The following is a 14,319-nucleotide window of genomic DNA, read 5'->3' on the forward strand; positions in this document are numbered from 1 at the left end:
AAAAACATATCTCTAATTTTTATCTTATTTTAAGCTCATTGAGGTCTATTTTATGGCCCAGAACATTTTCTCTCTTGATGAATGTTCCACATGCAAGTGAAAAAGCCATATATGCTGCCGGGCGTGTGGTAGCGCATGCTTGTAATCCCAGCACTTGGGAGGCTGAGACAGGAGGACTGCACAGGTTCGAAGCCAGCCTCAGCTACTTAGGGAGGCTCTCAGCAACTTAGTGAGACCCTGTTTCCAAGTAAAAATATAAAATAGGTCTGGGAGAATAGCCCGGAGGTAGAAAGCCTCTGGGTTCCACCCCCAGTACCACCAAAAAAAACCAAAAAAAAAAAAAACCATATATGCTGTTCTTATTGGATGAAAAGTTCTAGAAAATGTTAATCAGGCCAAGTTGATTGATGGTATTGTACAAGTCTCCCTATATCCTTAGTGGTTTTCTTTCTACATGTTATACCAATACCCCTCAACAGGGTATTGAGATATACAATTATAATTATAGATCTATCCTTATTTCAGTTCTCTCAGTTTTTACATCATGTATTTTGAAGTTCTGTCATGAGGCATATGTAAGTAAATTAGTATTGTTACATTCTACTGATGACTCCTTTACCATTATGAAATGTCTCTTTGCCCTGCAAAATACACCTGATCTAAAGTCGACTTTGAGCCGGGCGTGGTGGCGCACGCTTGTGATCCCGGCATTCCGGAGGCTGAGACCCGGAGGATCGCGGTTCGCAGACAGCCTCAGCTACTTAGTGAGGCCCTCTGCAACTCAGTGAGACCCAGTTTCAAAATAAAGAATAAAAAATAGGGCAGGGGTGTATCTCAGAGGTTGACTGCCCCTGGGTTCCATCCCCAGACCTGAAAAAAAAAAAAAGCCTACTTTGCTGGATAGTAATATAGCCATTCTAGTTTCTTTTTGATGAGTTTCTATATAACTGCTTCTGTCCTTTTACTTTCAAACAGTTTGTATCTTTATGTTTAAAGCAGGTGTCTTGGAGACACTAAAGAACTGGGTGTTGTTTTTATATATGTACAATCTGATAACTTATGGGCACTACTCAGAGGCTAGCTGAGTTTAAATAGAACGTCTCGCTGTTCACTTTCTGCTTGTCCTTCTTAGTTCTTCAGGACTAAATTTTTGTTTGTTTGTTTTCCTATTTCATTTAGTTTCCACTAAAGGCTTACTACTAATAAAACTTCTTTGTTTTTCTAATGGTTCCTCCACGTTAAATGGCAACAAAAAGTTTCTATAAAGTGCCAGATAGTAAATATTTTAACATTTACAGGCCACAGTCTTCCGCACAACTAACCAACTTTTTCATTAAACACCAAATAGTTACTGACAATGTGCCTGGTTTACAATAAAACTATTGGCCACAGCAGTCGGCAAATAAAATACTTTGTCAGTGTAGTGAGTGGGGAATCAGATTTGGCTTACTTGTGATAATCTGACAACCAGGCTGGAGTGTTTATAACACACATCTTTAATTTAGCATGAGCCATCGTCAAATATTTTATCATTCTACAAACTGCATAAGCACTTACAACAGCATAGTTATTTTCTTGTTCCTGTCCTTTGTACCATTATTTTCATATATTTTACTTCTACAGAAGATATATGCTAAATTATTATTACCATTACTAAAGAGATTTATTTTTTTTTCAAATAAGAAGAAATCTCTTTCTATTTACCCTCTGGACACTATTCATTTCTTTCTATAGATCCACATTTCTATCTGGTGTCATTTTCCTTCAGCCTTAAGAATTTCCTTTGGCATTTCCTGAGGTGCAGGTCTATCAGTCATGAATTCTTAGCTTTGGTTTGTCTAAAAAAGTTTTTATTTTGACTTTAATCTTAGAAGATATTTTGCTGAGTGAGAACTCTGAGTTGACATTTTCCCCAATACTTTAAAGATGTCTCGCTGGGCGTGGTGGCGCACGCTTGTAATCCCAGTGCTTGGGAGCCTGAGACAGAAGGATTGCCCAGGTTTGAAGCCTGCCTCAGCTACTTAGTGAGGCTCTCAGCAACTGAGTGAGACCCTGTTTCCAAATAAAGTATAAAATAGGTCTGAGAGTGTAGCGCAGAGGTAGAAAGCCCCTGGGTTCCACCCCCAGTACCACCAAAAAAAGAAAAAAAAGTCTGTCTTAATCTTCCGGCATCCATAGTTGCTAAGAAGTCTGCAATGTCTTTCCCTCTGCTTTAAAAGTTCCCCTTATTTTTTGGTTTTTAACAATTTCACTGTGAATATGAAGTACCTTGATGTGTCTCTCTTCATATTTATTTTTGCCCAGGTTTTTTGAGCTCCTCTGACTTGTTATATTTTTCATCACATCTGAAAAATCTGGAACCATTCCTTCATATATTTCTTTCTCTCTCCCCTTTCCCCTCTTCTGAGATTCCAAATATATCTATGTTAGACCACTGAGAATTCCCCACAAGTTACTGAAATGCTGTTCGTTTTTTATTTAATTATATTTTTGTGTTACCACTATGTTTTCTTTTTGTGTTACTGCTATGTCTTCAGGTTTCAAGTTTCTGATTTTTTTCTTTAGTAGTATCTAACATGATATATTAAGCCAACCCAGGAAATTTTTCATTTCAGATGTATTTTTGGCTCTCAAAGCTCATTTGGCCCTTTGTCATGTTGTCCACCTTTCCTTATTAGAATCGTTAATTCCTAAAGTCCATTAACATGTTTATAGTAGCTGTTCTTAAAGTCTTATAAAGTTTTCAGCTTAATATCAGCATCTCTGTCATTTCTGGGTTTGCTCCTATTGTCAGAATTTCCTCCTAGCTATAGGTCACATTTCTTCAAGTGTCTATTTTTATTTAACTGGTACTGGACATGTTGAGCCATTGCTTTGACTGCTAGGATCTCTTTTTCTCCCTTCCTCTAAAGAGTGCTGAGATTTGCTTTGGCAGAGAGTTACTTGCCTACAAGTTTGCTCCTTTCAGCTTCTTTCAAACACTGCTAGGAAGGTATTCAAGAAGTCTTTACAATAGACCAGTGGTGGGCAAACTTTTTCTGTAAAGGGCCAGACAGTATTTTAGGTTTTGTGAACCTAAATTACTCAATTTAATTGTGAAAACAAATGTGTGTCTAAGTTACAGTAAAATGTTAAAGAAACAGGTGGCAGTCAAGATGGACTAGGATTTAGCCCACTGGCCAGTTGGCCGAGCCCTGCTCTAGAGCTGTATTAGCCCTACTACTAATGGCACTCTGCCAGTCCAGGATGTTCTATGAGGACTTTTATTCTGGTTAGCCAGAATCTGAGCACCTTTCAGTCTTGTACGGACTCTGGTTATTATCCATGTCACACACACACACACCCATTTTTCTCTTATCCCTAACAGTGTTTGCCTGTTCTCATGGAATTATACCCCACATAAGTATAGCATATAGTTTTCAGCCCAAACTCCAGAGGACCCCACAGCATATTCATGGAGTTCTTTCTAATTCCCTCCTCTCCTAGTTCTGCCTCACAAATGTAAGACCCTCAGCCCTCCTGAATGCTTGTCTCAGTCTCGTGAACTTGACCAGACCACCATGCTTGGGTGGTTCCCTGTCCGTGTGCTATGCTATTGGGTGGGAATACAAGAAATGGAGTCGAGCGTCTCATTCTCTACCTAAAATCCAGTGGCAAGAGACACAGTGAGATTGTTACAGAGCCAAGGATCTCCAAGGCTCCTGCTTACCATTTTTTAACACAGTGCACCAAATAAAGATATTTGCCTTCTTACATATCTGCCACCTGTTTATTTTAGATGTGCTACCTTTGCAATGATGCTTTAGATGTGAATGGACTATGGTGGTTTTTGCAAAAGCTAACCTATTTTTCCCCTAAGTCTAATTAGCCTACTGGGCCACCATTTTAGATCCCATTTTAACTTCCTAGACTGAAATGACAGACCCAAAACTGATTCCACTCTCCCAATATGCAGTAGAATTGTTTTTACCCCAATATGATGTTTGAATATAATGCACCAATAAAAAAATTAAAGAAAAAAATAAAATAAATTGCTAAAAAAGTCATGATAAAAGGATAATTTTTTTTTAAATCACCTTGCTCAACTACAAAAGACAGCTAACCAAAGTCATGGAGATTAAAAAAAAAAAACAACAAGCTATTTTTAAATCCCTTTACAAAAACAAACATAATTTTAGGAATGACCTATAGAGCAGCTAGGGTAACTAAGATTCAGAGGAAGGGTATATTTTATTTCCCTACGTGGGTATTTGGTCCAAAGACACAGCATTCCTCCGACCGTGATTCATTTTCCTCTGGCTGGCAACATTTTCAGGGTGTAAAGGGCAAGAAAACACAGGTCACTATTTCTTTATCTTAATGTTCTCCTCTAACTAAAACTATTGGCATCTCCTTCCTGCAACAGAATCTTGAGAAAACACCTGCTTTCTCTGTTTTGTCGCTTATTTCATTTTATGCTAGCTCTCTGACATTATTCAGACACTTGTTTTGTTATTTCAAATGGGACTGTAGCACACCAGTTTCTCCCACAAGTCGTCAGGGGGAAAAATTAATAGCTTTGCTCACAGGATGTTAAACTGCAGAGTACCTCACCACCATGAAGGCATTATATATTATTTTTAACTTTAATAGGGTGCTAAGATATAAGAGTTTCACTCATCTTACTATTTGTGGAGATTCGAGGCCCTGTAAGGTGAACAATCTTGTGTCAGGAGCTCAGACTCCCTTCCACAACATGTTACTGAACTCAGGAGTAATAACCATGAGAGAATTTCAAGCCAGTCTCTGCTCAGATTGACAGCAGCCTGGCAACCTCAATATAACTTCTGGCTGGTCCTGGTGTACTGACTAACATAAAAGAACAACCATCTTCCCTAAAGTGAAGAATACATGGAACCAAGAGCCCTCACCCACCGCCTCCCATTTTCCAGATAAACATCACCCCAAAGTAAGAGGACTTACCCTACTATTACTATAACAAAATCCAGTAAATTCCATCCATTCCTAACATAAGCATTAGGATGTAGCAATAATCCATATGCGATAATCTTCAAAAATGTCTCGACTGTAAAAATAATCAGGAAGGCATATTCTACTTTTTCCTGTGAAGAAAAACAAAGAAACATACAAAAAAGGAGAAGAAAAAGAAAAAGAAACAGTGATTAGAAATCAACATCTCAAAGATATAAACCTTTTTCTCCAAGCAAAGTTTTATTATGAGAAATGGACCAATTACGCTGCACCTGGACCAGGAATGCATTTTAATTTTAAAACTGAACTTCTCATAAGCAGCTAAGTGTGAAACACTTTTCATTCCAGACTGCTTGATTGCATTTTGCCACCTGCCCTGATGCGTGTGCAATGAGTCTGCCTAGGACACAACGGGCATGCTTGTTATTTGCACACATTTGCAAAGCGCAGCATTTTTCCTCCTGAGATTGTCAAATCAGGCCCAGAGATGTATGAGAGCGCAATAAAGATCCCAATGGCAGCTTTGAACAGATGTTCTCTGGAAGATGAAGATGTGCTGGTCATGACTTCTAGGCCTCCATCTGACCTCTAAGTTAAAGTCAGCTTTGTCACTGAATAGTGAGGTGACCTTGGGCAAGCTCCTGCCCTCCTCTGGACATGTGCATCCTCATCCATGGAGTAAAAGGGAGTGAATTCAGATGGCAAACACTGCCGAATTGCTGGCATGCTGCCCCGTGCTGGCTGCCACTGTTCATGAGCCACCACGCACTTAAGCTAGGGCCCAGCCTCTGAACCCTTCTCTTCTATCCATCCCCACAGCCACCCCAATCTGATGGCCACACACTTCAGCACTGCTGCCTGCCTAAGGGATGGAAGACTCTTAGAACCTTTCCAGTTCCAACCCACCAAGACTTTGTCAGCAAGTCTAAACACTTTCTTTTCTCTCCTCCTCCTCCTCCTCCTCCTCCTCCTCCTCCTCCTCCTCCTCCTCCTCCTCCTCCTCCTTCTTCTTTTTCTCCTTCTCCTTTTCCTTCTCCTCCTCCTCCTCCTCCTCCTCCTCCTCCTCCTCCTCCTCCTCCTTCTTCCATAGTAGGGATGGAACCCAGGGGCATCGTATCTCTGACTACACCACCAGCCCTATTTTTTAGTCATTTTATTTTTGAAACAGAGTCACACTAAGTTGCAAAGGGCCTCACTAAGTAGCTGAGGCTATCCACGAACTGTGATCCTCCAGTCTCAGCCTCCCGAATGCTGAGATTACACACAAGATTACACATGTGTACCACCATCCTGGCTAGCATTTTCTTCTCTTATTAATGTTTTATATGGACCTAGTTTCAACAGAAACATGGGCCTAAGTGGATACATGCCACCAAGAGGCATTCCCTCAGCAAGAGCCAAGTGAGCACCTCTCCTCTGCATGGCAGGCCCTGTACCTAAAGCCAGGATTAGAAAACCTGACCGCTCCAGGACTGTCCTTAGAAGGTGGTCTGGTGGGGATGTAAGGGGTTCAAACCTGCACACAGAGCACCTCTGAAGTCATAAGAGGGGTAAGCAACAGAACCGCACAAGATCTCTAGCCCTTGGCTGAAGCCCAAGGCCTCACTTGCCTCTTCCCGCCTTTCCTTTTCACAACTAATGCATGGGGTGGGGTACATAGGACCACTTTGTAGACATATTTTTATAAATGCAAATATATGGCTTTAAAAATTTTTAAGCTTCTGAACACAAACATTTATTTTTAGAATCATCTTAAAATATTCATTTCAGGATCATTCCTATAGGCCTGGCTCCCTTAGAAATTGTCGCCTTATATATTATTTGCTTGCCATGGCCCCAATACCCTTCCACATTTAAATATGAGTTTTACCTAATCTGCCCCTAGGTTCTGTCTACTATCAGTGTACTGCCCCTCTGGTTGCCCTGGGGGAGGAGAGAACTTGGCTTGTCACCAGTCTCTCCCTTCTTGGCCACCAGTGGAACCAGCCAGCCATAGCTGTGCATCCATGCTGAGAGACACGGACGAATTTTGCTACTGGGTGGATGGGACAGATCCAGGAAGGCTCCAAAGAGAGAGAATACTAACTCTGAAAGCTCAATGAAAAAAGAACTGTTAATTGTTATATTAACAAGAGGCAAGGATCCCTGAAAACATCAATTTCCTGTACTCTAATCAGACCCCAACCACCAAATGTACATCGTTGATGTTTTTAAGACTTAGAGTTCTAAGAGAACAAGATAATCTAAAAACAGCACACTGATTTTACAATTCCTCTTCCATTTTTATCCCTTCTGCTTTATTTACTAGGCCAGACAGGGAAAAAAGGCTTTTGCTGCCATCAATATTCATAGCAGTTACATCCTTACGTCAGGATGGCACAATATTTCAGAGCAGAAAAACAAGGCAGAGAACAAAGAGTACACCTACCAAACACAGCTGGTTTTTCTTCATTGGCTTATTTATAAGTAATTATGCCACAATAACACAAGTGCTATTAGTATAATGGATTAAGGTTCTTACCCTCTCCCCTCCTTTTTAAAGACTTTGGCTCCTATTTCCAAAATCCTGAGAAGTGCTTGATGGAGCTGATTATAAGAAATACAACCTTGTTTAATGTGATTCTTTGTCACAACTACATGCTCGTAGCTTGAAGCACACCAGAGACGGGTTGGATGAGAAACCAGTGCCTCCTGGTCCTCAATCCTGCATTAACAAGGTCTCCTATGACACAAGTGCACCTCTACACTAAACAAATGCAGTCCATTTTAAATTTCTGCAAAACAACAATCAGGGTAAGTGGGATAATTATTTGCTTTCCAAAGGGATTGTTCATTTGAGAAAAGAAAGCCACATTAATTTGTATCAGTTTATTTTTAAGAAGCATCTCACTTTAGCCCAGCATGGTGGTGCAAGCTTGTAATCCCAGTATTTGGGAGGCTGAGACAAAAGGATTGAGGTTTGAGACCAATCTCAGCTACTTAGTGAGGTCCTCCTCAACTTAGTAAGACCGTGTTTCAAAATAAAGAATAAAAAAATAGGGCTGGGAGTGTAGCTTAGAGGTAGAATGCCCATCCCTAGTATGGGGAAAAAGGTGAGATAGACTGCCCCTAGGTTCCATCCCCAGGGCCACCAAAAAAAAAAAAAAAGCATTTCTTTTTTTTTTTTTTTTTTTTTTTTTTTGGCAGTACTGGGGATGAAACTCAGGGATATTCCACGTCTGAGATATACCCCCAGCCATATTTTTTAATTCTTTAGTTTGAAACAGGGTCTCACAAAGTTGTGGAGGGCCTCACTAAGTAGCTGAGGCTGGCCTCGAACCTCAATCCTTTTGTCTCAGCCTCCCCAATACGGGGATTACAAGCTTGCACCATCACGCCTGGTTAGCATCTCACTTTGATTATAAAATTCATAAAATCAATCAATTAAGAATTATCTTGGGGAAATAGTTTCCTGGGGGGAAACTCTGGTTTCTTGCAGGAAGGGCCTCTCAATGGAATCTATGTGGAGAAGCCCCAGCAGTTAGCAGTTGGCAGCTGGAGCTCGTCATCCAGCAGCTGAGTTCTCACTGAGCAAAGTCAGGATCGTGGGCATCGTTTTAATCTACCTGGTGTCCCTGGAATGACTCTGTTGCAGACTGGGGTGCCTCGGCACCCCTCTATCTGGAGCAACTCTGTTGGCTCCAGGGGCCAGCACACAGCAACAGCAGGTGCGGATGATTTGGGTCACAATCTTCCTGGTGACCCACCTCCAGCCCTTCCTGTGGTGTCAGGTTGCTGGGTGCTGGCCTGGGGATGAGGGGGGTTGCACTGGGAACAGGGAGCTTCTTGAGCAGGCAGCTCAGGGGAATGGCAGGCAGGCTGTTTCTTCTACCCTTCTGCCTCCACTGTGTGTCCTTAGAGGGCAGGAACTGGAAGGCGTGCAGGTCGGGCTGGCTAGCTGGCCAGCTGATTTCTTGGCTGGCAGAGGAAAGGAGGAAGGATCTGATGGGAATGGAGGTGGCACAGCACACTGAAACTTGGGCCCAGCCTGGAAGGTGCCCCTGCCCCGTGTCTCACATGATGTTAAAGCAGAAGGTAGGTCGCCATTGCAGCATCAAATGTCCTGTTCACCACAGCCAGCCAAGTGTCTTATGGGTCATTGGCAAGGCAGCGCAAGAGTCTGAGGACTGTAAAGTTTGGCGTTTGGGGAGCAGGTCCCTGGGAGGAGGTGAGTACCCCTTACCCGTGTGGAGCCACAAGTGTCCCAGGAGTTCATCCATGGTGGCCCTCACGCTGGGGTTAAGAGTCAGCAGACAGATGATGAAGAATCATGGCTGGATGGTAATGCGAGGGGCAGACAGTACATTCCCTGCAGAGCCTTCTTCCGCAGGTCCTTTGGAGCACAGCCTACAAGCATGAAGTAGAGGGTGCCCCCAAGCGCCAGAGGTCTACCTCCGCGCATATCCTCAGCCCCGCAGACCTCTGGGCACAGTGGTGGTAGAGCCGCAGATGATGAGCAACTTGTTCCCCGCCCTGAAGGGGCAGCTCAGCCAAAGTCAATGATTTTGGTGGTCCTTGAGAGTCCAGGAGGATGTTGTGCAGCTTCAGGTCTCTGTGCAGGATGTATCTCTTGTGCAAGTAGCACACTGCACTCACAACCTGCCAGAACACCCTCCATGCCTCCTCCTCCAGGCCACCCAACTCCGGATGTAGTGTGTAAGCTGCCCCCACTCACATGCTCCAGCACCAGGTAGGTGGATTTGCCTGCATCTAGGACCTTGAATATCTGGACAATGTTCGGATATTCCACTGCCTTCATGATAGTGATTTCTCCTTAGAGAAAAGGGTTGTCCCTAAGTGCAGGCAAGGCCTTCACAGCCACCTCGGTCCTGGTGAGGATATGGCAAGCCATTCTGACCTGACCAAAAACCACCTTTGCCAATGTCCCCCCCAGGACTATGTAGTTGTCCATGAGGCTATCCTCTGAAGGGGAGATGGCCATGAGGCCAAGTCAGGCCTCTAATCTCTCTCCTAGCTCTGTCCACTGAAAGCCACAATAGAAACTAACAATGTTATCTAAACAAACTAAACAACAACAAACCAACAAACAAACCCAAATTAATAAACGCACAAAGCCAAAAGCCAAAACCAATAAATCAGATCCAAAGCCACCAAGCACCAAATTGCTAACTATCTTGGAGTCCAACAGGTCACCACCAAGAGTTCCCTGTACCAATGGACAGAAACTCAGCCATGGTGAGTGCCTTATATAGCCAATCCTGAAGACTCCCTAAAAATGGCTCCTGTGAAACCACATGGTGGGTCACGGCTGGGCATGGTCCACTATGGCCAGCTTGCCTTTGGGCCCCCACGACCTTCCCACTTTAATAAGAAGGACTCTAGAGACTGTTTTGCTTTGGTGGGTTATGGAGGCTGATGTTTACTTGTTTAGAAATTAAAATTTGTAGGATGCTTCAACGCTTTTTTCATTTTGAGTCCAAAAAAATCTAATAAGTTTTGGCTTTTAAAGCCCTCATGGTATCTACATTGAAGGTATTCCTTGTCTTTACCTTTCAACTTGAAATGGTTGGGGTCAAAACAATGGTAGCTCGTCACTCACTTCATGATAACAAAACACTATGTTCTCTAAGAAACTGCAGGGCACATCATTAACTGTATTGGGTTTCTAACTGGGTGAGGTGGGAATGTACACCGAGGCCCAGGAGCCAGGTGAGACATGGCACAGCAAAGACACTGAGGTCTGTGGCCAAGAACAAAGGGGAAGAAGTAGTGGTACTCATAAAGGAGGGGATGGCTGAGGAAGGGGAAGGCACAAGCCCTTCAGACCAGACGTGAAAGGACTGTCCCTCCTACATGAAGCCTGAGCAAGAGCTACATCTTAAAAAAACCCCTCTCAAAAGAGGAACTCTTCTAGTTGGCAGGATTGCAAATCAGTGCAGCTGGTATAGAGATCAGTGTGGAGACTCCTCAGAAAACTGGGATTGGATCCACGTATGATCCAACTATACCACTCCTGGGTGTTTTTCCAAAAGAAATGAAATCAGAACATGTATATCCATGTTTCTAACAGCACAATTCACAATAGCCAAATTATGGAACCAACCTAGGTGTTCATTAATAGATGAATTACAAAATTATAGGATATACATACAGTGGAATTCTACTCAGCAGCAAAGAACAAAATTATGTCATTTGCAAAAAAAAGATGGATTGACCTGGAAAACATTATGTTAAATGAGATTAACATGTTACAGAAAGTGAAGGGTCATATGTTTTCTCTCATATGTAGAAGCTAGGGAGTAAATGGGATACCAGAGGTACATCAGATAATGAAAGAGAAGCTGGGCACAGTGGAGCACGATTATAATCCCAGGATTTGTCAGACTGAGATAGGAGGGTCACAAGTTTAAGGACGACCTCAGTAAATATTGAGACTCTCATTAACCTAGTGAGACCCTTTTTCAAAATATATAAAATAAGGTTGGGGTATAGGTCAGAGGTAGAATGCCCCCGAATTAAATCCCCAAGAGCCTCAGTGTCTCTGTCTGTCTGTCTGTCTGTCTGTCTGTCTGTCTCTCTCTCTCTCTCTTTTAAGATAATGAGGGAGAAACCCCAGTGGAGCAAAGGAGCTGGTCTAGAAAAGGGTGTAGATGGAGAATTAATAAAGGGAACACTTCTACTTAAATTATGTAAATATGTGAGAATACCAATGCCAATATCATGTATGAGGGAAGGGGGGGCAGGGAGGGAGTTGGGGAAAAACTCACCAAGTGCTGTGTGAATGTTCATCATCAGCTCTATAAACTACATTATGATGCAAGAATGTAATGCACCAGTAAAAGTATTTTTTAAAGTCCTCCCTCTCCCAGACTAAACAGAAATATTAAGCGACCCTTAATCTCCCTCTAGGTGCCAGGCAGAGCCAGGCCTGTGTCACTCAGCCACCTATTAGCAGGGTGTCTTCTCACTGGTGGGAGGAGGTCCTGAGTGGTGGGGTAAACCTCCCTTTAGAAAACCACCACCAGAGGGCACTCTACATACAGACCCAAGACCCCCCCACCAGACCTCAAGCCATCAAAGAAATAGAGGCTCAAGTCTAATTCTGAACCGTATTTTACTTCTTGTAAACATTAAATCTTATCAACATTATAGTCTCAAAGCCTGTTTACTGTCTCTCAGCCCTACACAGAACCTTAAAAAACAGAGACTATTGACTGGCAGGGTGGGAGAGGCCAGGATCCACAATTATTTCTTGGTTCTTTCCTCTCTTATTCTCAGGGATCCTTTCACTAGTGCTGTGATATCAACATTTACCTGTCTGTCCATCTGCCCATGCATCTATCCCTGAGCACTTGGCCGTTCCTCAGCAAAGCCTGACCCCTCATCTCAGAGGTTCTAGTCTGCTGTCAAAAGGTCAAAAGAAGATTGATGCAGCCAGGTGATAGTCACCTCTTTGCTTTGCTTATCTACCAGCATGACTTAAGTCTTTGGAAAGATGTTCCTGGCTTATACTCTGCCAAAGTCTGTCCCTTCCCGATCCCTGTTGCCCCCTGCCAGTGCCCTACAGTCCTGGGCTCCTTAGTGGCAGGGATCAGCCTTTTGAAACTCTGCCATATAGCACCATATCAGATATGCAAAAGGCACTCATAGGTGCTACTAGCAAGTAGAGAAGAAACAAGGGAAATAAACAGTAGAATTATACCTAAAGAGAGCTATAAAAACATAAGGTTTTATGATCCTAGCATATATACCAAAACCCCAAAACACAGGGTATATATTTTTCTAAGTCACTATAGTCACCTTCTGGAACAAGCCTGAAATAAATGGCCAGTTGCTGAGATAAAAGCTGGTATCATGTTCCCTAGCCCTCCCTCACAATTTCAACCTGCAACTATAGGAATATGGTCCTAAACCTTTCACCCTTTCCCATCTTCTTCTCCCAAATATCCCATTTCTCCCTCAGGAGAATCCTTCACTCCACACCACAGCCACCTTCTATCTCCCACAGATGCTTTCTCACCTTCACCCAGCCTGTGTCATGCATTAGTACACCTGCCCCCATAATATGTAAACTTCCATCTCAGATAGAGTAAGCACACAGGTCTATGATACAGGGCTAAAAAGCCCAGCATAGTTTCATGCAAAGAACACAAGACTTGTGGTCATATTTGTTTCTTGCTCACCCCAGCTTGGTCACAGTGGAACACTCCACATCCTGTTCCCTCTTTATAGAATGTCTAACTACCCCCTCTTCCCATGGAGCTAAGCTCTACTTGTCCTTCATGACTTAAGTGACACTTCCTCAACATAATCTTTACCAATCCTTGACAAAACAGGAGCCTGCTGTTATATGCTATCAAAGCCTGTTACATTAATAAATCACAAAGGAATTTTAAATCTTTAAGAATCACCTCTTTAATAGAGATCCCAGATATAAATCAATGCATTTATAGTCAACTGATCTTTGAAAAATATGCCAAGAGACACTTCCAGGAAAATGGCAACTGAGAAAAGCGGCGTTTACAAGTCCTGCTAACACTCGATCTCTATTGCCACAAAATCAGAGCTTTTCATAGACAGAAAACACTATCAGCAGAGATGTAAACACAAGGGACAGAGAAAATTAAGACTAGAAGAACAACCAGAGACCAGAAAAGTAACCAGCCCACATTGCAGTGGCAGAGCCGCACCAGCGCCATCTCGCCTCACAGCACGAGGCTCCAGAGAGGAAAGGTAAACAAGGAGCTGAAGTGAGCAACTGCAGATCATTTGGGTGTAATTCAGCAGTTCTTTCAGTGCAAAGAACATCTAAAACTCCCAGTGGCCAAGCTCATCACGCCCTCCAGGGACTCAGAACAGAGCTCAAAACCAGAAAAGAAATATGCCAGCCTCACAGCTGAGGGCGTGGCAGCAGTGCCATATTGCAAGAAGCGGCGGAGAGTTCACCATGTTCATGACAGCTCCAGATCAGCGCACACAACTATAAGCGAAATTGCGGCCCCTACACAAGAAATCCCAGTACTACATCCCAGGGACTTGCGCAGCTTTGATAATCTCTCTGGATCTGAGATTTTGCAGTCCAACCCAGTGAAGGAGTAGCAGTGGCAAAGATACCACATCCTAATCACAGCTCCCCGTGGGAAAATGCCCAGCCCGGCACCCCCATGGTCTTACACAGCCTTGATTAACTCCCTGGGTCTGAGACTTTACGATACAACCCAGTAAAGGAGTAGTGGCGGCTGAGATTACCACAAACTCGAGATTCAGAGCACCCTAAGTGAAGTTGTGGTGACCCAGGGAAGAACCCAGAAAAGGCGCAAACTTCTGAAATCATGGGAAAGAGGAAAA

At 43.1% G+C, this 14,319-nt stretch overlaps 1 protein-coding gene across 5 annotated transcripts in view; it reads right to left on the reverse strand.

The window, feature by feature from the left end:
* CACNA1D (calcium voltage-gated channel subunit alpha1 D) overlaps positions 1 to 14,319 on the reverse strand; it is a gene marked incomplete at both ends in the record, with an annotated part of 454,266 nt that overhangs the window by 161,118 nt on the left and 278,829 nt on the right. For all 5 annotated transcript variants that reach the window (XM_080715698.1, XM_080715696.1, XM_080715694.1 and 2 more), the window contains one exon: positions 4,963 to 5,102. In XM_080715698.1, the coding sequence (XP_080571824.1) occupies positions 4,963 to 5,102 (140 nt within the window). The remainder of the gene's footprint in view (positions 1 to 4,962; positions 5,103 to 14,319) is intronic.

Source organism: Muscardinus avellanarius (genome assembly GCF_963383645.1).
Source record: "Muscardinus avellanarius genome assembly, chromosome: 18".
Classification (NCBI taxonomy): Eukaryota; Metazoa; Chordata; class Mammalia; order Rodentia; family Gliridae; genus Muscardinus; species Muscardinus avellanarius.